Below are 25,847 nucleotides of genomic sequence, written 5' to 3'. Positions count from 1 at the left end.
CAGTGCACTGCCAGCTTGTTTGCATGCCTCAAGTGCTTATACGTAGGGCACGCCTTATCTCGCCTGACTGCAGCTATACGACTGGACTGATGGCTGGTTCATAAATCTACATCCTTCACTTTACGACCCAATCAAGAAGATGGAAATCGCACCACCCGCTAGTTCCGAATGCCGTCAGTTGTTTTATACGCCACCGTAGCATTGCATGTCACTGAGTGTCGACATGAAACTTCTCACGTTGACCTCACGAAGAGCTGCTACAGCTGTTGCCATTGCCAATGAATCGTTCTTTCCGAATTTTCACTTGCCACAATGGAGCAAGTGGCTTGGCCGACTCAAGGGCAAGAGTACTTTCGACGGAAGCTTCCACCAGGCAGTGGCTCCCGGTAATATACGCTTTCCTCCGGAGAAGCAAATCTGCACTATAACTGTAAAATTCCACAGTTTTATTCGTAGGGCAATGCTTTACACTGATGCCGGTGGTGGAAATCTTCAGTCGTAACCCACGAAACACGAGATTCAAGCTGTTGAGTGTGCGGTTTGCGTATACGGCGATTTACTTGATAGCAGCGGGATTCTACAGCATATTGGCTTGCCGACGATTCATCTTGAGGGGTCTGAATGTTAGCTCCTTTGCCGATATGTTCTACCTGATGTTCAACTATATTATAACTGTGCTATTTCTGCTGATTGCCATCCATTGGCAGAAGGTGTTGAAAGAATTCGCCAACTGCGAACGGTTAATGCTCAAAGACGCTTACACAAAGCTGACGGAGAGAGTGACGCGCTTCAATCTTGCTTGGAGAATCAGAATGGTCATTGCGGGCATAATGGTTCTGGCATTTTTTGAGGATTTCTTGAATTTCTATTCCGCCTATCAGGATAACTATGTACAAATGGACTATTGCAATCGAACTGAGATTAGCTTCTGGGAGAACTTCTACATTCGGGATCATCCTCAGGTGTTCCAATACGTCCCGGTCAATATTGGATCCATCCTGTTTGTGGAGTGGATAAATCGTTGCCTAAGATACACGTGGACGTATTTGGACCTGTTCATAATCTCGTTTAGCTATGCTGCCCAATTCAGGTACACTCAAATCTACCAACGGTTGGTAAGTGTCGAAGGTACGCACTATCCGACTACGTTCTGGCGGGAGATTCGGACGGATTACGTAGCCGTATCTCAGCTGGTGGCATTTCTGGATGAGCAATTTGGCCACCTCATATTGCTATCGTGTGCCAACGACATGTACTTCATCGCAACGCAGCTCTTCAACGGATTCCAGTTGAGTTCGAATTCGCACAATTGCATCAAAGCAATTCTACAATAGTATTTCACATTGCAGACGAAGGCCTGCATTCATGACGATGGTGTACTTTTGGTATTCGCTCGCACTGCTGATATTCCGCACACTTTGTATGCTTTATATTGGATCGGGAGTGCATGTGGCTTCCATGAGTCCGTTGAATATTCTGAGAAATGTGCCGTCCAAGTACTGGGGACTTGATGTAAGAACTGTGTGACATTATCAGCTTATCGACATTTGATTAACATTCATTTTTTCAAAATAGTTACAGCGGCTAACGGATGATGTAGCATCTGGAGAGAACACCTTATCCGGCAAAAAGTTCTTCTACCTCAAGAGGCAGATTATACTAGCGGTAAGTATATTAGGCTTCGTGCAAAAATTACGTTACGCACGAAAAGGAGGGGGTAAGCTTCCGTTACGTATTGTTATACTATGGAGAGGGGGGGAGGTCTGGTATCCATTACGTAACTAATTTCTACAATTGAAAAAATTAAACGTCCTTAATGGAGAAAAAGCGATTACTTGACGAGGGAAGGAGATAATCTTATGCAAAACGAAGAAAAACGTTTTCACAGTACAAGCTTCTTGTTCTGGGGAAATTAAACGGTTCTATGAGCAAAAACCTATAGGTACTTGCTATGCTGTATGATATCAAAAATGTGTTCATTATTCAAACTTAAGTTTACACAACATTTGAAACACTCAAAGTAAGCATATAGGATACCAGTGGATTGTTTAGTACCGCCATATCCAACTGTAATGCTTACACGTTTAAAAAGTGTGAATAAAACTGACCCGAATCAAAATGAAACAGTTCAAAATCATCATTAGACATCTATAAACTAGAAAATGTAGAATATCTGTGGTGCCAACAAAACCTTCAGCATCCTTGGGAGGAAATGTTTTTTTTGGTACCGACCTGATCAATTTGATCCAGATTACGGTACATACAATACGTATAGATCTTTATCGTTACGTAATTTTTGTACCATGCCTTACCGTAAATTCGGGTGAAATAGATCGGAAGTATGAATGTGATTACAGTGACGTGACTTGTCGTGTCATTTCTTAAAAAAGAGCACTAATATCAATGCAACCTGTAGTATACGAACACTGTCTGCCTCAAATATTGTTGAATTGTATTTTGAGAAGTTTTCAGTAGGTATTATAAAATGTTTATTTTTATTGAAAAAATGTACATTTCCTACATCAAGCTTTGTGTAGTAACAAATAAAATTTCTTGTTTTTAACAAGCATTTTAACATGATAACAGCCTAATATATTGCGAGGATGCTTCTTGGCATTAACGTTTATTGGGATGGGACAAAGCCGGCTACTCAACGTAGTGTTCTAAGGGCACTTCCACATTTATTAACTGAGATCTTTCTTTGCCTTAGTTGCCATTTCTGATTTTACCCCATTACCCCGAATGCCATTTCCCCGAATGCCATTTCCCCGAATGTCAGCACCCCGAATTCCATCACCCCGAATGCTATTTCCTCGAATTTACAATTATATTGACATGATAATATTGATGACATTCCCCCATGATATTAGAATTCAGGGTAATGTCATTCGGGGTGATGGAACGTTTGGGGTTTTGGAATTCGGGGTACTGGCGTTCGGGTTAATGGCGTTCGGGTTAATGGCGTTCGGGCTAATGGGATTCGGGATAATGGGGTAGCGCCCTTTTTGCATTCGTACACTCTTAAAAATAATGGAAATTACTGTGGACGTAATTCATCTTCTTCTTCTTTTCTGGCGTTACGTCCCCACTGGGACAGAGCCTGCTTCTCAGCTTAGTGTTCTTATGAGCACTTCCACAGTTATTAACTGAGAGCTTACTATGCCAATGACCATTTTTGCATGCGTATATCGTGTGGCAGGTACGAAGATACTCTATGCCCTGGGAAGTCGAGAAAATTTCCAACCTGAAAAGATCCTGGACCGGTGGTATTCGAACCCACGACCTTCAGCTTGGTCTTGCTGAATAGCTGCGCGTTTACCGCTACGGCTATCTGGGCCCCTACGTAATTCATAGTATGACTGAATGACACAATGTGTAAATGATAAAACGACACAAAAATGTGTTTTTGAAGATGTATTGAACAAAAATGTAATTTTACACGTTGAAGGACACGCAAACGATGTCACTATGATCGGCATTTCCCGAATCAGACGCTATGGTATTTGAAATGTGACATAAATTCACGTCATATGACTCGCTTCTTTTATGTGCATCCAAAAGACGTAAAATCACATGATTTTTTCGGAGTGTGTATATCGTGTGGCAGGTGCGATCAATTGAAAATCTGTGATATTAAAAAAAAAAATCATTAGAAATTGTCTAATTTAGGCGTTTTACGCGGAACTCTTGAAATTTGATTTTTCATTATTTCTATGCATATTGCACTACATAGAATTGAGCAAGCATATTTGGCTTAGGACTGCAAAACGGTAGGCCACCAATAAGGAAGGAGCGACCAACACAGCTCTGGTCCTCACAAGTTCCAACCTCAAACTTCCACCAGGGTTGTGTGCTTAGCTGGTAGTGCAGCCTGGGCAATGTTGTCCTTCTGACCAGGGCTGACGAACGTCGGATTCGTCACCAACTGGTGACGAAGTAAAGAGAATCATCGTCATCCAGTATAATAACTCTGGCAGGTCGTCGTCTCGTCATCGACGAAAGAATGCACGACTAACTTCAATCCAAAATCGCCAACGAACAATTTTCTCTTCATTACAATTGCTTCCATTTCTCCCAAGTAGAAGGTGTATATTGTAGGTATATTCGCTTTCCACGCATCAAACGCCGAAAGCTATTACAAAATTGCTTGTATTCGCGATTGAACTCAAGATACTGTTGGTAAGCGCGTGGAGTTGACAATTCAGAGATCGTTTGTTCGATTTCAGACGTATTTTTGGTTTTGTTTTATTATTGCCTTTTTTTAAGGCTCATAATCTGTCGAAGACACGATTTACATTTTTAGTCGGGTCAGAACTCACGAACGAAGATTCGACTGTAACGAAAGAAGGTTATTTGTTCGTCATGACACCAAGCCTATGCGCCCGATCACTGCGGCAACTATTACGTAACGCAAAGTGTGGCGATTCATACATTATGTAAAGCAAAGTTTGGCAATAGGCCTATTCAAATGACGTTTCAAATCAGCTAATCGGAAAGCACTTTGACATTTCTTCTATTAAAATGACAGGCCCGTGTTAGCACCGGTCTTCCACCGATGTAAACAAATGCATAGACGGATCTGTCACATGAAAAGGCCTATTTCAGAGCCCCCACCCCCCCACCCACGCTAAATTTCAACTTTTTCGACCCCCACCCTCAGTTGCCATTTTCTGGCGGGCCGCTCATTGTTATTGTTTTAAAAACTAGCATGATATGTGAATGGTGCTGGCAACGTTTTTGTTGGTGATGACATTTTCGCCTCTTTCTAGCTATTTTTTTACGCGGTTACATGTCTGATGTTACCAGTAAATAAAATAAATTCTTCCCTACTTGCTGATTTTAATTTTACTGGGGAAGATTGAAAAGCTCGTTGCACGCCATTAATGAATGAGCTTCTCCCAAATGTGGCGCTAGAAGAAACGTTAATAAATGGGCCCGCCAGCAAGTTTCAAAGCTGGTAAACAAATAAAAAACATATGGTTTGAAACGTCTCATAAAATGGCTTATTACGCATTTTTCAAAGCTTCAAAAGTTATGAAACACTTAACTATTTTGATGAGAAATTTGAATTGAAAACTCCAGCAAACCAGTCAAAATCGGTCAGTTTAAGAAATGCAAAATAACATTTTTAGCAAAGTTGCTTGAAATTGAATGGTCTATAAGGGGCGGTCCATTAATTACGTAAGACAATTTTCGGGGTTTTTCAAACCCCCCCCCCCCCATGGTAAGATATTTTGTATGAAAATGAAAAATAAATTGTATGGCAAGTAAGAAATCTCAGACCCCCCCTCCCCCCATAAACTTTTACGTTATTAATGGATCGCCCCTAACTTTGCTGAAGCATGTATTGTGCTTTGCTTTGATAAATTGATTATTGGGAAAGTTGTGTATCGCACTTCGAAGGTCATTAAGCAGTGGTTCCAAATATGTTTCCATGCAAATGGATCCATACCCAAAGCTCTTCAAATATACATTTACGCGACAAATTACACTGGTTTTTCTATCCAAATGCAGATTTGTCACAATTAATTAAAATCGAACAAGCCTATTTCAAGTGGCTGACATACTGTTACAAATGTTTTACAAGCAAGTTTTCGTGTAACAAATAAAACAAACAAACTAGCTGTGTGGGTTTATGAATATAGTTCTCTGCATCATAAACGAACCGACAATATCCTACTTCATATAAACACCTTGACCGTTCATGCACAGCCCTATTCAACTCTACAATATGCAATCGGCCAGTCACTCAACCCTGCATCAGCTCACCCGATCGCACAACACGAAGCATCCTCCTCTTTCGTATTCAGGCAGTGGCAGAGGTAAGACGTGTGTCCCGCTATCCCGGACAAGTTCGGAGGCAAAATGGCTGGAGTCTGGCAGCGAAACCCGCACATTGGCGATCCTGCCAGGCTGCTGAGTTCTCAGCAGAAAAGAATCATTCAATTTTTCGGATTTTTGCTGTCAGAAAATCAGCCATTGAGCCATATTGTTTTCGGAAATTTGAGTTTGGTGATTTTCTTTCTACATTCGGAGTAAAGACAGTGCTTTGGAAATGAAATGGACGGATTAGTGTACGGAAATTGGTGTAGTAGTTCATTGCATATGGAAAAAGTAACAAAACGGACGACCAAGTGACAAAAACCGGTTTAGCGGATCGAACGATCGTGTGATGGAAATATGGCAGCGGATCGGACGACCGCGTGAGAAAATTATGGAAGCGGATCGGACGACCGTGCGATTGAAACATGGTAGCGGATCGAACGACTGCGTAATGGAAATGTGGTAGCGGATCGGACGACCGCGTGGCTGAATTGTGTAAGCGGATCGGACGACCGCGTAGTGAATATATGGTAGCGGATCGGACGACCGCGCGGTGGTAATGTAGTGTCGTATAGGATGACTGCGGAGGGATTTGATGGAAAAAAAATCCTAAATGATTAAGTGAAATAGTTTCTATCATCATTTTTTTTTCTCGAGTAGTGTGCAGTGTTCAATATTTTTATTCAAATTGATCAAAGGCCTAAACAAATTTCCGAAAGCAACTTTTTCTAGTTCAATGATCAATGTGTTAACTAAAAAACTCAAACAAACAATTTATTGTGTTTGCAGGTTAACTTGAGCCATAATCGGAAAGTTATTTCAATCAGCATGTCGGAAGGGAAATATGTGCGTGCCCCTTGTTATCAAAGTGACCCGGAAGAGCTCGACGATCAAAGTGATGCTTCGTTGGGAAATGATCCCGATGACGTAGGAGATGAGGGAAAGCTTTGCGATTCGGATGGATGCGGCACAGGCGGTTTTGGTTTTTGTCCCGAAGAAGAATTAGGTGAAGACGGTAGATCGACCGCTAGCGTCGATGATGAGGAGGAACGCAATGCAGTAGGACTTGGCGGCAGCAACTCAGAAAACGCAGATACGGATCCGTCATCTGTGCATCCCGAAAATCAGGATTACGGTCGCCGGATGCAGCAAATGGAGAATATGCTGAACCAACTGGTGAAAGTTATGGTTCCCAATCAATCAGTCGTTGGGGCCAACGCGATTCCATACGAGGAGGACAACAGCTGGAACACTAGCAACGTTAACGTAGGTGCATCGACCAGTTCAGCCAATGTTCGTTGGGAAAATATCCAGCCATTCCCAGACAACGTGCCGGCCAACAGGATGTGGGAGCAGTGGAATCGATTTATCGACCGATTCGAGATCGCTGCATCCCTCTCCAATATTTGCGACCCGGTAAAGCGTTCACAAATCCTATTCTTGTCGATGGGTGAAAAATTACAAAGAATCACTCGGGCGGCAAGACTTCGACCAAGTTTAGAGGAACCCAGCTGCTATGCCGTTTTTGTGAGGAATAATGAAGGCTATTTACGCTCAATGGTGGATGTGACAGCTGAACATGAAGCGTTCACCAATTTGAAGCAGGAAGCGAATGAACCGGTTATGGATTTCCATTCCCGATTGATGGAGAAAGTTCGCCTATGTGGTTACAGTAGCGCCGATCAAGAGAGGTTTGTCCGGGCCCAGCTACTGAAAGGGATGCGAAACAAGGAGTTGGTGAAATCGGCAAGGACGTTTGGATACGACACACTCTTCATCGTTCAGTCGGCCACCCGTGAAGAAGCGTTTATGGACGAGAGCGCTCAAACGGAACCTTCCCAGGCACTGGCGTTAACCCGGAATCGCCACGGACTTCTGGCGAGGCACGACATTGGAAGCAAACGAACGAATCAACAGCAGACGGATGGGCTCTACGGCTTAGTCCATATAATTTCGAGGTAGAGTATGTTCGCGGACGAGAGAACATAGCCGATCCTTCGTCACGCCTCTACGAAGGGGAAGACGGTCCATTCGACGAGGGTGCTCGTTCCTGGGAGCTTGCTTCTCTGGAGGTGAATAAAGTTGGCTTTTTAACCGAGAAGGAAATTGAGCACGCAACAAGCAAGGATACGCAGCTGACGGAGGTAAACATGATCATATATATTATCTATCTATTTCTCCCTTTTCTAAATTTGAATTTGTCATCCCATAGGTGCTAGATGCCTTAGAAACGGACATCTAGCCGAAGCACCTCAAGCAGTTCCAAGCTTTAAGTAATGAACTGTCCATGCATGAAGGGATGCTGACTAAAACGGGATGCGCAGTAATACCCGAATGTCTTCGTCGGAAAACGCTAGAGGTCGCTCACGAGGGCCATCCATCCAATGCAAAATTTAAAAGCATTTTGCGAGAGCGAGTTTGGTGGCCTGGTATTGCGACGGATGCGGAGGCATGGGTGAAATCATGCGCTGTTTGTGCAACCAACGGGCGGCCTGAAGAGCCCACTCCAATGGCTCGAGTCTTTGCCCCCCAAGCAGTGTGGGAGACTATTGGCATAGATTTCAACGGACCCTATGCTAAATTCGGGGGTATTTCGATTTTGGTTTTAGTTGATTATCGCTCCAGATACGTAATCGCTAAACCCGTGAGATCAACGAGCTTTGATCACACCCGAAAGGTCTTAGAAGAGGTGTTCGAGAAAGAGGGCTTTCCGAAAAACATTAAATCAGATAATGGCCCCCCCTTTAACGGGGAAGAATATAAGCAATTTTGTCTTGAGCGCGGCATACATGCAACTTTCTCAACCCCGTTTTATCCACAACAGAATGGATTGGCAGAAAGCTGCATGAAATTGGTGAACAAGGCAATGAGTGCTGCCTCAGCTAACGGAGCTAGCTATAGAGACGAACTGAGCGCGGCAGTTCACGCTTACAACGCTGCTGCGCACTCTGTAACGGGAGTACCTCCAGAAGAGGTCATGACGGGGCGGAAAATTAGGCGTGGACTACCTCTGATACGTCGTGGAAAGGCTACCTTTGATGATAACCTGCTAAACGCCAAAGACATGAAGTCAAAAATTGAGGCGAAACAGCGAGAAGACGCTAAACGAGGAGCTCGTCAGTGTCGTATTAAGCCAGGGGACAAGGTTGTCGTAGAGCGCCAGATCCGAGCCAAAGCCGAGTCACGCTTTGATCCTCGGAAATACACGGTAATATAAGAACGCAACGGAACCCTTGTTTTGAGCGACGAAGACGGCCAGTTATTGAAGCGATATGTGACGCAGACTAAGAAAGTCTACGATTGGAGAGACGCAGTAAAAGCTGTTCCTACAAACCATACCGTTTCAGAGCAGGAAGCTCAATCGACTCCACAAGCGGAAAACCCACAATCTGGTGCTATTGATCGCCCGACCCGCGTGAAAAGAATACCGGAGTATCTGAAAAATTACGTAAGTGTTGTAGAAGAGGACATATGCTAAGGCAGTATTGACTTGAATTGATTTTTTTTCCATTAACAACTGAATTAAAATAAATAAAAACATGAAAACGATTATTTTTTTTCATTCCCGGGTTTCCATTTTTTCGGAGGAGGGGTGATGTGTGGGTTTATGAATATAGTTCTCTGCATCATAAACGAACCGACAATATCCTACTTCATATAAACACCTTGACCGTTCATGCACAGCCCTATTCAACTCTACAATATGCAATCGGCCAGTCACTCAACCCTGCATCAGCTCACCCGATCGCACAACACGAAGCATCCTCCTCTTTCGTATTCAGGCAGTGGCAAAGGTAAGACGTGTGTCCCGCTATCCCGGACAAGTTCGGAGGCAAAATGGCTGGAGTCTGGCAGCGAAACCCGCACACTAGCAACCCTGCTGAGAGCACATGCTTTTGCTAAAACGTAAACAATTTTCGTTGGCGCGAAACCGATTCACTGCCTTTTCTTGCCCGCCAACGGCGAAAACAAAGGGTTTGACGTTTCCGCACTTATGAACCCGCCCGCACTTCTGAAGTGCGGGGTCCAATAAGGTGGGAACTGCGTAATACAAAAATACACAACTTTGCTGAATATACGGTGATATTTTTTTTATTTCCGTACGGGTTTGGGCCGAAAGGTCTCAGATTTTCATGAAACTTTTTCCACAGGCAGGGCTCATCAATATATGAATAAAAAAAATTGAGAAAAATTCAGGGTCGCCTATTTTCCCGGAAAACTCAGTTGAATTTTTTTTGTTTTCCCCTGACACTACTCATTTTGAAAAATCATAACTCAAGAACGAAGCATCGTAGAAACGAAGTTTTTTTTATGAAAATGAAAGCAAATTTTCTCAGGAGTAAAAAAAATAAACTGGAAAAAGTTTTCCACAAAATTTTCCACCATTGAGAAAATTCGTAAAGAAAAGCCGGAAAAACTATGCTCCAACTCGTGGAAAATTTTCAAAAAAATATTTTTGAGAAGATAATTTCATAAGCTTTAATCGCTGAAATTTTTGGAATGTAGGGGGAGATCCCCCAGTACCGGACACCACCCAATACCGGACAAAGTCAAAACATTGAGAAATCATCGTCCAATCAAGATGGTGTATTAGTACACACTTAAATTATTTTACGGATTCCTGTGAAATCTCAACAGCTGAACGGTTCGGTAAAATAAATTAACGGAGTACGGTAAATTTTCACAGTATTCGGTAAAAATTCACCGGAATCCGTAAAATTCCGACGAAATTACGGTGTTTTATTTCACCGAACTGTTCAGCTGTTGAGATTACGGTGAAATTCACCGTAAGAGCTTAGTGTGTAGTAAAGGAAGCTATTATGAAGACTAATGTTTGCGTAGAATAACACATCCTTGAAATATGCATGCCTTCTTAAAAAAGTACAAAAGATTGAAAATTTCAAAAAATTTGACGTATTGCCTTAATTTTGAGCCTATTTAGTAATTATTTTGAATATGAAAAAAATACTTTGGATCACGCAAGCATATTCGAACATGATCCTAATTTGATAGTATGAATGTATTTTGTACCATAATTGGACTAAATATGGACAAATTACAATTTTGTTTAAGCACCTCCTGTCCCCCAGTTTCGGACAGCCTTATTTGTTATATGATATCTTTGTAATTATTGCACGAGTGTCTCAAAATACATTCATTTTTCATGGATTCCGTCGATCATGGTATCAAACATGCAATAAAATTAGGAAAAATGAACATTCAGAACAACATCGTAAAATGTGCTATTTTTCATCATATAAGAAAGAGGTTTTTGATGGACATCTTGCAAACTACGATATACTCAAATTGTTTTTGTAAATGTTGCAAATGCATTGAATGGTAATTATATACTATTCCTAAAGTAAACACATTCAATGATGTTCAAATTTACAGAATTCGAGGCATTTCCAGATTGTGTCCGGTATTGTGTGCCACCTTTCAAGATCGATCAATTTGGTACTAAAATACATCATCAAAATGCAATGTCAAAATTCATACTTATATTTTCAAATTTATTTTTGTACACTATAAAAATGATAATATTTATCAGAAATGGGTAACACGAGCACATAAAACCAATATTTTTCGAATTATGAATTTAGTGGCTTAAGTGTCCGGTACTGGGGGATCTCCCCCTACTTTTTTTTCGTTTTTGAGTTATGGTCAATTTTGTAAAAAATTTGCAAATGTACCATTTTGAGCCTTTTCTTTGAATCATAGCTCAAGAAAGAAGCAAGTTTTCCGGCTTTTCTTTACGAATTTTCTCAAGGGTGGAAAATTTTGTGGAAAAGTGTTTCCAGTTAATATTGTTTTATATTCCTGAGAAAATTTGCTTTCATTTTCATAAAAAAAAACTTTGTTTCTACGATGCTTCGTTCTTGAGTTATGATTTTTCAAAGAAAAGGCTCAAAATGGCACATTTGCACATTTTTTACAAAATTGGCCATAACTTAAAAACGAAAATAATACCATTTCAAAAATTTCGGCACTTTTCGGCAGCCATAATTAGTATACTTTGATGCCTCATTATATCAGCTAAGGCAATAGAATGACCGGGTCTCACAGGGCACATTGATTTCAACCGATTTTTGGCGAGCTTTGACTTTTGATCTTGTTAGGGGTCTTCCTTAGCCGAGTGCTTAGAGCCCACGGTTACAAAGCAACGCCATGCTGAAGGTGTCTGGGTTCGAATCCTGGTCGGTCCAGGATCTTTTCGTGATGGAAATTTCCTTGACTTCCCTGGGATAAAGTATCATCGTACCTGGATTTCGATCAGAGTAAGCCGATCGGACCATATTCGAAGAGTGTTACAGTTCGCGAACCATAACAGTTCGTGACACATCACATTCGGAGAGCCCTATGAATGTAAATATTCACTCTCTCGTTTGGTACGTGGCACGAGAGCGTTCAAGAGCAGCAACTCTCACAGACTGCAACAGTATCGAGTCGTTTGGGTGATTTATGTTTTGCATAAAATTGGTAATAACTTTTATATTTACTGATAATGCAGCCTCTAACAACCTAATTATAATCTATTGGACCATTGAACACCCCTTTGGTTGCAAACATAGCACAGAAAATACAAAATATTTGCCTCTGTTTCTTGATCAGAATGAGAATTTGTCGGCGAATGTTACAAGTGTTGACACACAGTGATCGGGGCCAAACAGTGGGTGGTCGGTTCGTCATCTTCCACGAACGTTTAATGTCATGCGTGTGGTATGAATGCAGGTGGATAAATGGGCTGAAATTATGGCTCGTGTGTCAATGATCGTTAAATTTTCCAAAGCCTGTACCTGCCATACGATATACGAATGCGAAAATGGCAACTTTGGCAAAGAAAGCTCTCAGTTAATAACTGTGGAAGTGCTCATAAGAACACTAAGCTGAGTAGTCGGCTTTGTCCCAGTGATAACGTCCTCACTGGGACAAAGCCGACCAAGAAGAAGAAGAAAATGTTCTTTCTTTGCACATTGAGCATAGAAATGGTAAAAAATATATTTATGGTAAAATAGGTGAAATTTAAAGATTTAACCGTGAAATATCAAGTACAGTGATACCTCCATGAGTCGATGTTCCATGACTCGATATCGACTCATGGAACCATACTAAAAACAAAATTTCATGGTTATTATGAGGGTCCCTAGAAGCAGCTTTCCAAAGGATTGCTGTTCCATTGTTCGATATTTCCATGAGTCGATGGTCCCTTCAATATCGACTCATGGAGGTTTCACTGTATGTTCAGCAAAGTTGTTAAAAATAAAAAGATCTAAGACTTTGCAGAAATAATGATCGCTCTTGAAAAAAAATTTCAAACAAATATCTTTTTCTCGGGTGTCCTATTCATTATAAATTAAAAATTATCTCTTATTATTACTCGGGATGCTTATTCAAAACAATGTCCCGAAGACACCTATAGCATAAAACGCCTCTAAGAGGTTTTGACCGTCAATTTTCAGTTTCGTCCCACTGTGCACCGGTGCCACTGCCGTCAACGATAGCGACATGGGGGACTTTGACGAGGTACCCAAAATCTAGTGCCAATCAACCAAACATCAAGCAGCCAGAGACAACGTGAAGGTTAAGCTTCCACCGCTGCTGGTAGTAAAAAAAAAAAAGATTTCCGCTCTGCGTATCTCCGCGGAGTACAAACTCGTCAGGATCGGCATCAAGGTGATGATGTACACGAAGCCGGAATACGACAGAGTGTGTTCCATCCTGAAGGTCAAGGTCCGAAAGTGGAATTGTTAACCCCCAACATTCCTTATGATAAACCCTTCATGGCCGTCATCAGAGGACATGATCAAAGCTGGCCCGAAGTTGGACGCAACCGCCGTCTACAGAATGGCGCGGCGTGATGAGATTGTATCCGGATTTCCTCTATCTGGTGCATTTTTACAAAGGCTCGTTTTAGCTGAACGATCTCCAGGCGGTCCGAACAATCGGATGCATCATCGTCAGATGGGAACCATATCGCGAAGGCCGCCGCGTTGTTACCCAGTGCCAGCGGTGCCTCAACTTTGAACACGGCACCAGAAACTGTAACCTCCATCCACGCTGCAGTATCTGTGCCGAAAGCCATGATCCTGCTGCCTGCCCCAGGAGTGGAGTTGCAGTAGATGTGGTGCAATTCAAGTGTGCCAACTGTGGGGAAGCACACCAGGCAGATCTCCGATCGTTAGTGCCTGAAACGTGAGACCTTCAAGCAACTCCGTAAGGCGGATTTTCCGCCGCTCCAGCAGGCGGTAATTTCCCGCAGGTTCCTCCCACCTGATCGCGTTGGCATCCCTTTTCTGCCACCGCAAATTAACCTTCCGGTGAGGCTACGGATGAATCCCTGTTGTCCGATGAGAAGCTGGTCATGCTGTTCTCATCAAGCGATCCTGCAGGACCCGGTCAGAGTAGCTGCATGCTGTAGTCTCCATCATTGGCAAATATGGGGACTCAGCTTCTCTGTCCATAAAAGCATAACTGTCCCATATGGATTTTCAAACAAACACCTTTTTTCGTCGCAACATTCATGTTTTTATATGTACTTTACTATTCTGACCCATAACGCGGGTAGATCACCTTTTCGTGGTGCGTTATGGGGTAAAGATCTACCAGTGAACCCTAGTCCTGACTGCTTCAAACGAAGAGAACAGGATATTATAGTAATCAAATGAACATTTTTTAGTCTTTATTACAATTGTAAACCTTGTTGAAAGTGACAAGTCTCGGTTTACCCGGTTGCCGAGAATGATCTTAAGACAAGGAAAAAAAAATGAGTCGAATACAACAATTTGTTTTCTAATCTTTTATTTATTTAGTTCTCTAATTTGAAGAAGTAAGGACTAGGATTCTGATGCATGGACAATATCGGTGCAATTTCTTGGCTTTATCAAGGGTTCCGATTTTGACTGGTAAAGGGGCGCACCTATGGAGTGTGTACCCACCACATTCTTCAGAGGGTATAAATAGCGGAACCTTTCAATTAGAATCCTTTCCTGTGATCAAGTTAGGAATTACAACTGTAAGAAAACCGAATACTTTATCACTTCTCAATAGTGATAAGGTAACACGACATACACTAAACAAAGGACGCGGGATATACTACAATAGATCAAATCTTGGTCACAGTGGTTTATGTTCCGAACAGAAAAAAAATGTACATGAAAATTAACACACTTTGTTCGGAAAAGTTGCGGAAAATATGAAGCTGGTGCAGTCCCACATTGAAATATAAAGGCATAACAGTCTCTTTATGAACTTTCTACCCGAATAACAATTGTAAAACGTGAGTTGTGTTCAAGATTCTATTTTTTGCTGATCAATAGAAGCAAAATGTGTTATCTGTGCGGTGGTGCTAAATAAATATGACATGCAGAAATGTACTAGAAAATTATAAACATTTGTATGAGAATACAAAACTCAAACTTCGAGCGCAATTTTCTCAATGCCTACTATTTCCATATGGGACAGTTTTGCCTTTATGGGCAGTGCTGGCCATCATCAAATTCGGCACCGAAACCCATCTCAAATCCGGCATAAATTTCGTATCTTTGAATATGCTTTAATAAGCAATCTGTATATAGTAGGTTAGATTAGATTTAAGTAGAGTTTGTCAATTTCAATCAATCCCACATCTTTGATAAGCATTCACTATATAGACTATTTGTCTAAAATCTTAAATCATTTTATAACATAATTAACACTAAAGATGAAAAGGATTCCCTGTATCTCTTAAAATTCAAATATGTTAAACCAACTACAAAAAAAAGAAATAAAGATTTCTCAAAGTAACAAGAAATTATTGATTCGGTTTTTAGTCGTTGTATGGCAAGCGCAATACCGTGATGAATCAAAATCTGGACGGTACCAATATCCGGACACTTTGATAATATTGATTGAATAAAGGTAAAATTATATGTTAATATGTTTTATATTGAGCATAACTTTACCTTTAACATTACTTATCATTTTACTGAAATTTGTGATCTATTTAGCATTGCTAAACAATTGATAAAAATAAAAACAAAAGAGTTGTTCCTGACAGACATAATTTCTTCGCAGTGCAAGCTCTTGTCAGCTGATCATCGACGGATGCAGCACCTATTTCGGGTTAATAATATTGTGATCGAATACAATTGTTTCGATGGATTTTTCAACACAAGTTTGAACGGGACTATTAATTGACGAAACAGTGTTATGAAAACTGTGAAATATGGTTTAATTGTTTTTTTAAGTGTTACAACAGACTGTCCGGGATTGAAAACAAATGGCTGTAAATCCGGTGTTTATAAAATATTCCTGAATTTGATATATTTGAACGAAAATTTTGAATGTTACATACAGAGAAAACTCAAAGCAAGCCCAGTAAAATTGTTATGTAATGACTCCCTCCATTTTTCGTTAAACAAAATTTTGAGATTCATGTATTTCTGCGGTTAGAGATATGAGCGTCCAACCGGATATCTTAGGATTCAATTGAGGTAATGAAAACACTATTCAACTTACATTTAACATTATTTGGAGCAATTTTTTCAAGAAAGCCTCATTTTTTCCAAAATTTTATCCAGTGATTCATTTATCGATTTCCATGGGATTCCCGGGCATAATGTATTCTAAAATTTAATCAATAATCTGTCCTGAAATAAATACAGATTTCCTATCAAATTGTCTTTCAGGACTTATAGGAGATATTAACGAGGATTTTTTTTAAGATACCTTCTGTAATTTCTCTAGAGATTCCTCCTAAAATTTCTACAGAAATCCCTTCAGTAGTTCTTTGAAACTTTCTCATGTAAGTCTTGAAAGTTTTTTTCTTAGGAATTATTTTAGGAATTTCTCTAGGAATATGCCAAGGAAATTCTTCTGAAAAATAAATATCCGTATATTTTAAGAAAATTTCTTTTTTTTCTATCTTTATTAACGAGATTTTTAGCCCTGGGCTAGTTCATCTCGGGACCAACGGCTTTACTTCCCTTCCGAAGGAAGTCGTCACTGAAATTTTAAGTGACTATCTCGGGGATGGGACTCGATCCCAGGTCCTCGGCGTGAGAGGCGTGTGTTCTAACCACTACACCAGGTCCGTCCCCCCTTTTAAGAAAATTTTAGAATAACCTCTGATGAGGCTTGTGTAAGTTTAAAAGTCACCCTTAATGAACAAAGAGCCCTGAATGAAAAAAATCTAGACGAATTTCTGGAACAATTGTCAGAGATATCTCTATCAAAATTTCTAGGGAGATCCCTGTAGGAGACCCAGACAGTATGTGATACCTCCTGAAGTTTTTCCTCGAGAAATCTGAGACGAAATTCTTGAAGAGTCTGTTGTACCTGTTTTTATTTATAGGTTTCTTAAGAGTCTATTTAATTTTGCATCAGGATTCAATGCAAACAGAATAAGGAATAAAGAGACATTAGAAATCATTTTTGTTAAAATAGATACTTTAGAGACCATTAAAAATTAATAACAAAGACTTTTTTAAAGACTTACTTTAAAATAGAGACGAAGTCTGTAAAAAGAACCCTACTATCAGTCCATTCATTAGGATCATTGGAGCAACCTACTTTATCAGTCATATTAAAATAAATATAAGTATACTTTATACATATTTTATTCCATCCTTAAAAAAAAATACAAAATTAGACTAAACTGCTTGCCTTTTCAATCAGTGAGAATGTTCTAATTTCTTAATCTATTTCTTTGCAACTAATAGATGAACATCAAAAATGCCATGAAAAACCCTACCGTGAGAATAAGTAGGACGTTGATCAAGTTTGTATGTATATTGAACAGATGATAAACAGTTTATTTATTCTTCATGCTTTCTGCTGATCTTTTTCTTCGAAACGTGGGTAGGACAATCCTTTGTCTGTCCCTGGGAGGGAGAAACCGGTACAAAATTTCTGTACGTCATAGTGAGCCGAGTTCAACTGTCACGAACTGTCACAGTGAGCCCAGATCTCAAACATTGGACTAACATGGAAAGAGCGCGTAACTGATGAAAACACATTTTCGAATACCATCAAAAGTGACAAAAATCGAATTAAAATCAATTCATGCACATAATGCAAGTAATGCCACGTGAGCACCTGTCAATCTAATTGAATTAAGCATTGAAAAACGCATCGTTTTACTTTTTCCAATGAAAATGAATATTTAGTGCATAAAAACTGTGGCCCTTTTTCCATGTTTGTCAGAAACGATCGAAAGTACACAACAAAAGAAAATGTTGATTTGAAATTTGAATTAATTTCACCTTCTTTTTCTTTACATATGATGTTCTTTCCAACTGACAGAAGGGCGGCAATCGATAACATTGATCTGCTCAAGTTATTGGCGAAAAGAAAAATCGATTACTTTAATTACTTCACTTGTGCTACTTTTCCCCGAATGTCGTTTCCCTGAACGCCAGTTCCCCGAACGCCAGTTACCTGAATATCCCGTTTCATCGATTAGCCTACTTCCCCGAAAAGTTTTTGGCATTCATAATTGTCGTAACTTTATACATTTCAGGATGATGAATAAACTAAGCATGTAATATGCACCCTTCTTTATTAAATTTGCGATTCTTTCGAGTTTTACCGTCCTCAGCATTTTTGTCAACATGTGTGTAGCCGAGAATGCCAGAATACCTCCTTCTTTTGATTGCCTATCGTGTTTTCTCGTTCACTATCAGTTCACCGGGGAACTGGCATTCGAGAAACCGATGATTCTTAACGCATTTTTTTATGTCTTTTAGTTTTATTATGCCGCAATAATTGTTGGCGTCCAATCTTCTATTGGTTTAATCATAGATTTTGCTTTCTTTTAAAAATACGCTGTTCTATATATTTATACTGTTTTAAATTTTATTATTTAATTTCGCAAACACATGATATCCTTTCGAGATATGCTGAAAAAAAAATCAATCACAAATTTCTATAATAGGCGGTGTTTTGATGTACACTAAAATTAAAATTTATTTTGAATCGTTCAAAAATTTTGCTACACATATTTTTTTTTTTAAATGTGATGTTCATTTGAGTTATGATGTGGAAAGATTTTTTTTACGTTAGAGCCTTAAACATTTTGAACGAAAAATAATGTGCTCTCGTATATAGGCTATTTTTGCATTATGCTGCAATATTAGATCTTTAGATTAGAGATCACTGCAAACTTTCTTTGCCAAACGGTTTTAGGTTTTTTCGGCCTTTGCAGTCTTAGACGGCAGAAAAACGGTTTTGCCTTAATGTCCGACGGTTTCGGTTTATATTAAACCTTCTTCAGGGAATTAAAGGCTCGTTTCTTTGTCCCTATACATAGTAAAAGCCCACGTAAACTTGTCCAGTGTGTAGGCAATCGAAGCAGGTGTCGAAAAAGTGTAGGAGATAAAAACCATAAAAGTTAAGCGGAAAGCGAAAAAGTGAGCTCTAAAAGCTCATAAACTTTTAGACCACAACAGTGTGTTACGCAAATAGCGGCACAACCGCACCAAAGTAGGCGCCATCTACAAATGCTGGACAAATTTACGTGGGCTTTTACTATGTATAGGGACAAAGAAACGAGCCTTTAATTCCCTGAAGAAGGTTTAATATAAACCGAAACCGTCGGACATTAAGGCAAAACCGTTTTTCTGCCGTCTAAGACTGCAAAGGCCGAAAGAACCTAAAACCGTATGACTATACGTTATCAGTCGATAGGTAACGTCAATTTCTTTGCCAATTTAATATTTTCAAATATGTTTATCGCAACAAGCTCAAGAATATTTACCCTAAGTTCTGGGAAGTAGAGAAAATTATTATTTCGCAGAAATCTTCCACCAGACCCGTCACAAGTTTTATTTAATTATTTGGTTATGCTCTCTAATGTCACAACAATTTTTGAAAAATATCTGGACGAAGAGCATGCTTATTGACAACCTACCATAAATTTTTGCTATGGGTGTTGATTTCGGTAAAAGTTTCAAAAATGCCGATATTCATTCTAAGTAAATTATTATGCCAAACGGTCATTATGCCAAATGACCATTATGCCAAACGGCCATTATGCCAAACGGCTTTATGCCAAACGGCTTTATGCCAAACGACTTTATGCCAAACGACGTTATGCCAAACGACTTTATGCCAAACGGGGTACAATCTTCTTATGAGCTTGCTGGGTAGTGCTTCGTGAGGCCCAAGCAGGACAGTTCGGTTTTACGTCGCCCGATCGATTTTGCTCACGATTTCGCGCGTTTTCATCGTCGGAGAATTTTTTTTTTCCTGTTTTGGAGCGTCTTGCTGGGTAGTGCTTCGTGAGGCCCAAGCAGGACAGTTCGGTTTTGCGTCGTCCGATCGATTTTGCTCACAATTTCACGCGTTTTCGTCGCCGGAGAATTTGTTTTCCTGTTTGGAGCGTCTTGCTGGGTAGTGCTTCGTGAGGCCCAAGCAGGACAGTTCGGTTTTACGTCGCCCGATCGATTTTGCTCACGATTTCGCGCGTTTTCATCGTCGGAGATTTTTTTTTTTTTTCCTGTTTTGGAGCGTCTTGCTGGGTAGTGCTTCGTAAGGCCCCAGCAGGACGGTTCGGTTTTACGTCGTCCGATCGATTTTGCTCACGATTTCGCGCGTTTTCGTCGCCGGAGAATTTTTTTTTTTTCCTGTTTTGGAGCGTCTTGCTGGGTAGTGCTTCGTGAGGCCCAAGCAGGACAGTTCGGTTTTGCGTCGTTCGTTACGGCGCGGCCATAGTAATGCGTCCGCGTCCGCGAACGCGATGCGATCAAAGGATTTCCTGTTGTTGATATTCGCTCGACGCGTTTACTATGGCAGCGCCCTTAGGTTTTGCTCACAATTTCACGCGTTTTCGTCGCCTGAGAATTTGTTTTCCTGTTTGGAGCGTCTTGCTGGGTAGTGCTTCGTGAGGCCCAAGCAGGACAGTTCGGTTTTGTGTCGTCCGGTATATTCTGCTCACGGTTTCGCGCGTGTTTTCGTCGCCGGAGAATTTTTTTTTTCCTGTTCTGGAGCGTCTTGCTGGGTAGGTATTTGGGAAGGCCCAAGCAAGACGGTTTGTTTTCGAAACGCCAAGAAGTTTTGCTGTCAGTGTCAGTTTTGTGTTCAGTCGAGAATGGATTACCAACTGGTGAGTTCGTTTCATGCTTATGATAACACATTTTTTCTTGAAAGCGTAACTTTTATGTAATATTAAAACAAACTTTGTATGGTTCGTCACTATAAGTATCGGCATTATGCTATTTTCTTATACAATTTCAATATACATATATTTTTCTCTTTTTGACATTATTAAAAATTATCTTTTGAATTGTTCAACATTGTGAATGTTGACGTATTTTTTAAAACTTCTACCATATCGAGACAAAATGCACAGTAATATTCATATGTCATTTTCAAACAAACTATGTATGGTTCGTCACTACAAGTGTCGGCATTATTCCTGTTTCATATAATTTAAAATATATACATGTAATTTTCAGTTTTCGACATTAATAAAAACATCTTTTGAATTGTTCGACATTATAGATGTTGACCTATTTTTTAAAGCTTCTACCAAAAACTTCTCGAGACAAAAATACAAAACTAGCTTTAAATGTAAGTCGTATATTTCCCCCTTGTCCATGGATCGCATCACCGACCAGAGGTGACTCCCAGATCTTTTCCTCCCTCACTAATAAACACCCTTCCCGTGGTGATTGTGGAGATGCAGAGGTATTCTCGGTCTCTAGAAGCAACAATCATTACACCCTAACATTCCTTCCCCTTCCCAACTGACTGTAAGGACTTGGCCGGCGCCGTTATTGATCAATAATATTAGATCTGCTAAAATTGCACTTCGAGAGTAAGCGGAAACTCCCATCCCTTATTCATTTGGATCGTAGTGCAATTCTTACCAGTTCCGATCAATCACGGAGTAGCAACCATTGACATGTACAGTCAGTCTATGCTATGCTATGCTATGCTAACGGGGTACAATCTTCTTATGAGCACTTCCAAAGTTGTTAAATGAGAGCTTTCTTTGCCAAATTGCTATTTTCGCATTCGTATATCGTGTGGCAGGTACGATGATGCTCTATGTCCAGGGAAGTCAAGGAAATTTACTTTACAAAAAAATCCTTGACCGACCGGGAATCGAACCCAGACACCTTCAACATGGCTTTGCTTTGTAGCCGCGGACTCTATCCACTCGGCTAAGGAAGGTCGCGCATCAAAACCATATCAATATTGTGTTCAATAGGTCTGAGCTACGCTCTCACTTATTTTACACAAATATATATATATAGTAATTCAGCTGTCCGGATTTTGATTCACTAGTGTCCGGGTTTTAGGTCAGGGCTAGTTCCAAGTGTCCGGATTTGAAGACAAGACAAGGATTATTAATTTGGCTATTAAAATGAAATGAGCTGCATTTTTAGTTGAAAACACGTTATCATTACTTAGATAAGATATGCATCTATATGTTGCATCACACAACATTATCTATATCTTAAGAAAATTCACTTAAAACAGAATTTGAACATTGATCCCTGCTTAAGCGTTAGGGTATTGATGCAGTACGGTATACCGTCGTAGTTCGAAAAGCGATATCCAAAGCGTTTTTCTCACCGAAGCAACCTAACCTAGTAACCAATTTCAGCAAATGCTAGCGATCAGTGACAAAAATTGAAATTTGAGTCTAAGAACCTGGGCAGCCTCTAGCTTTGATTTGCTGCTCAGGAAATTGGTCGAGATACTCCAATTTATTGCTCATATCGATGAAATTTTCTACATTTGTAAATGGACGACGTTTTTACACTCGGTCCATTTTGACTGCATACTTCCATTGATTTTTGTTGATCATGTAAAATTTACCTAACATATCTTTCGGTGCTTGAAACTTTCATCAAATTTGATCAAACTAAACAGAAGCTTCAAAGTTTGGGATCTAATGGCATGACTATTTATTCCCACTTGTTTTTTATTTGGTCTTCTCTGACTAGACTTTAGTTCAATATTATGCTCGTATATCTGAAAGAGTTACAACTTTATTATATAGAAATCAATTCTCATTGGTTGTGTTGATATTTTTTAAACTTGAATTGAATAGCACAACACAACATTGATTAAACTGTTTCTATTATAACTACCTCACTACCCATTCCTTCAAATGTCAAGTTAGTAAGGAGCGTGACCCCAGTTTACGTTTTCCCCTTTTTCCATTCCCTATATTTCAGATGGCCGGAACGCTCGTGACCTACGAATTGGTTCTTATGGATCAGGTCAAGCAAGCACCTGATCCAACCACAGACTGTTCGTTTTACTAATTACCCTCTAACCGTTGTCACCTGTCACGATTCTCACCGTTAATTATAACCAGCGCGCGAAGTAAACAAATTCAAACAAATTACACTTTGTCAGCGAGGTCACCGGTTTTATAGAATGCAAGCACCGAATCAACACTGTTTGGCACAGCTTCGAAAGTGGCACCGCCATCAATTTCCAAGTGACAACGCAGTGATGGACTCCAATTCGAAGATTGATGATTTTTGGGGGGCAGTCAGGCCAATTATTTTCGTTGCACAGCTTTTCACGTTATTCCCGGTGCAAGGTGTCTTTGGACGAGATCCCCAACAGATTCGGTTCCAATGGCTGCACCTAAGGACTCTGTACTCGTTGACATTTCTGGTGCTGGCCGCCCTCATTATAATTGCCCAGATCAATCATACGGTTGTGTCAACGGCAAACACTAGCATGATCAGTAAGTAGTATGTTAAGTGGATGTGATCAATAGTCCGTAAGTGATCATCAATCTTTACAGCTTCGGTGTTGTACTACATATTAAACTTTAGTGGATCAGTTTGTTTCTTCATTATCGCTACAAAATGGCGCAACATCATGTTGAACTGGAAAATGTACGAAGAAGTGTTTCTGCACAAACCTTATCTGATGAAGGGCCGCACTTTGAAGTTCAAACTACGGATAGTTGGCGGTGGCATACTTCTGTTAGCTTTCGGTATGTGTGCCCTTTATAAGAAGTGATTAAACTACAGAGTGCAATACACGATATGTAAACAAGATGTTTACTATAGTTCCTGAAAGTTCACACCCTTAAGTTAGGTATGCTGTTCAGCTCAAGAAAAGTTAAAATTTCTGCTCAAGAAATGGTCAAGAAATTTTCTACAGTGAGCCCCATTTGAATTGACATTTCTTTTCAACTGCGTACTGCGATCAGAAAAAAGCGCATTCTTGATCGATTCCTTGCAGAAATTTTCCATGTATCAAGATAGTCCGAGAAATTACTTCTTACATAAGGGCGTAACTGCAGTGATCGATTTCTCTTCATCGATTTTCTCTTTGGCTGATTACTCGGTCGGATAACTATTTTCAACTACTTTTTTCGATTCAGTAGAAAGCACTCATCATCCTTCTTCATGCTGCATCGCAAAATGTGACGAAAACGGTTTGATTTTCATGTACTAAACTAAAGAGAAAATCGACGAAAAGAAATCGATCAATGCAGATACGCTTGTATGATACTAAGCGCGAGACTTGTCAGCAGCGAATCAGGCTGTAAGCCTAATTCGCTGCTGACAAGTAATTTCTTGGCCTATCTTGATGCATGGAAAAATCCTGCAAGGGATCGATCAAGGAAGCGCTTATGGCCTATGAAAAAAATCAAAAATCGCCATACCATGTTTTATGGCAGAATCTATATGGAAAATTAAAAATCCCAGGTAGAGGAGAATGGCAAATGAATATCAAATGTTACCATTAAATGGAGTTCAAGAACTCCTACCCAAATCCCTCAAATTTAATGTTTCCTGAATATAATGTTTGTATGCTAAATGTTAAATATCTTGTATTGCCATTGTAATAAACAAATAGCAAAAATATGACAAACTAATCGCAAACCTAAAAAGGGTATGGATATGTGTCTATACTTTCTGGATCTGAAGTCAGAATTTTGTTTTCATTCGTTGACCTCGAAAATGTGATCAATCCAATCGATCTAATTGCAGTAGAAGATCTACTGCATATGCTGTCCTGCTGCCGAACCATAGAAGTGTACATCGAGAGGTGTGACAACAGTTCGTCGTTTTGGGAAACTTTCTACACTCGAGAACACTCCAAGACCTTCGATTACATTTCCTACAGTCTACCGTTGGCACTGCTGCTGGAGTTCGTTCACAAGGTTTATCTCTTTGTGTGGACCTTCATGGACGTTTTCATTTCAGTGGTTAGTATAGGACTTGCGACGCGATTCGAACAGTTGTTCCACCGAATTGAACACCTCAAAGGGAAAATGCTTCCGGAGTCATTCTGGGCGGAAATTCGTCTGGATTACACGAAAATATCGAATCTTGTTATCTACATGGATAGAGTTCTTTCGCCCATGATTATGATCACAAGTGCGTCGAATATCTTCTTCATAACCTATCAGCTGTACATGTCCGTTCAGTGAGTGCCATTTCTAATACACTGATTCTGATAATCTACTATTGCAAACTTTTTAATCTTCTAGACTCGATGCTTCATCAATGACGACTTTCTACTACCGATTCTCGTTGCTGTTTTTGATCCTTAGAACGCTAGTCATGTTGCTTACTTCGTCTCGCGTCTACGTGGCATCCAGAAAACCTTTGGAAATTCTCCGAGCTGTTCCGATGAGTTCTTGGACTACCAGCGTATGATATTATTTACGAAAATGAATACTTGAACTAATAATTAGTCATATTTTATCTAAGCAGGTTCAACGATTTACCAATGAAATACTGAACATAGAAAACGCTTTGTCCGGGCACAAGTTTTTCTTCCTGAAACGAGGAATTATATTGGCGGTGAGAGTATGAGGCTTTGAGTGAAATAAAAACACCTAAAAACGTTCTTGAAATTTCAGATGGCAGGAACGATGATCACGTACGAGTTGGTAATGTTGAGTGAGGTGCGGCACTCTGATAACACCCAGTTCTGCGATGAGGGACACCGTTTGTATTGAGGAAAGCTTTACAACTTTAGGCTGACTATTTTTCTGCATGGTTAAATTTAAGAACACCAGTAGATTAGTTTGTATCGGGCAAATAAAAAAAGAA

The 25,847-nt window shown here is 40.1% G+C and overlaps 2 protein-coding genes across 2 annotated transcripts; both read left to right on the top strand.

Moving 5' to 3' along the window:
* On the top strand, window positions 1-23,192 carry LOC5563607 (gustatory receptor for sugar taste 64b). Its single transcript, XM_021850701.1, has 5 exons — window positions 1-386; window positions 445-1,288; window positions 1,350-1,512; window positions 1,576-1,665; window positions 22,992-23,192. Exons 1-5 carry the CDS (start codon window positions 206-208, stop codon window positions 23,079-23,081), a joined length of 1,368 nt encoding a protein of 455 aa, XP_021706393.1. The 5' UTR covers window positions 1-205; the 3' UTR covers window positions 23,082-23,192.
* LOC5563653 (gustatory receptor for sugar taste 64b) lies at window positions 23,087-25,847 on the top strand. Its single transcript, XM_001647827.3, has 6 exons — window positions 23,087-23,515; window positions 23,576-23,770; window positions 24,777-25,215; window positions 25,280-25,442; window positions 25,506-25,595; window positions 25,655-25,847. Exons 1-6 carry the CDS (start codon window positions 23,197-23,199, stop codon window positions 25,751-25,753), a joined length of 1,305 nt encoding a protein of 434 aa, XP_001647877.2. The 5' UTR covers window positions 23,087-23,196; the 3' UTR covers window positions 25,754-25,847.

Source organism: Aedes aegypti, chromosome 3 (assembly GCF_002204515.2).
Source record: "Aedes aegypti strain LVP_AGWG chromosome 3, AaegL5.0 Primary Assembly, whole genome shotgun sequence".
In the NCBI taxonomy this organism is placed as follows: Eukaryota; Metazoa; Arthropoda; class Insecta; order Diptera; family Culicidae; genus Aedes; species Aedes aegypti.
This window is presented reverse-complemented; position numbering and strand designations above follow the sequence as displayed.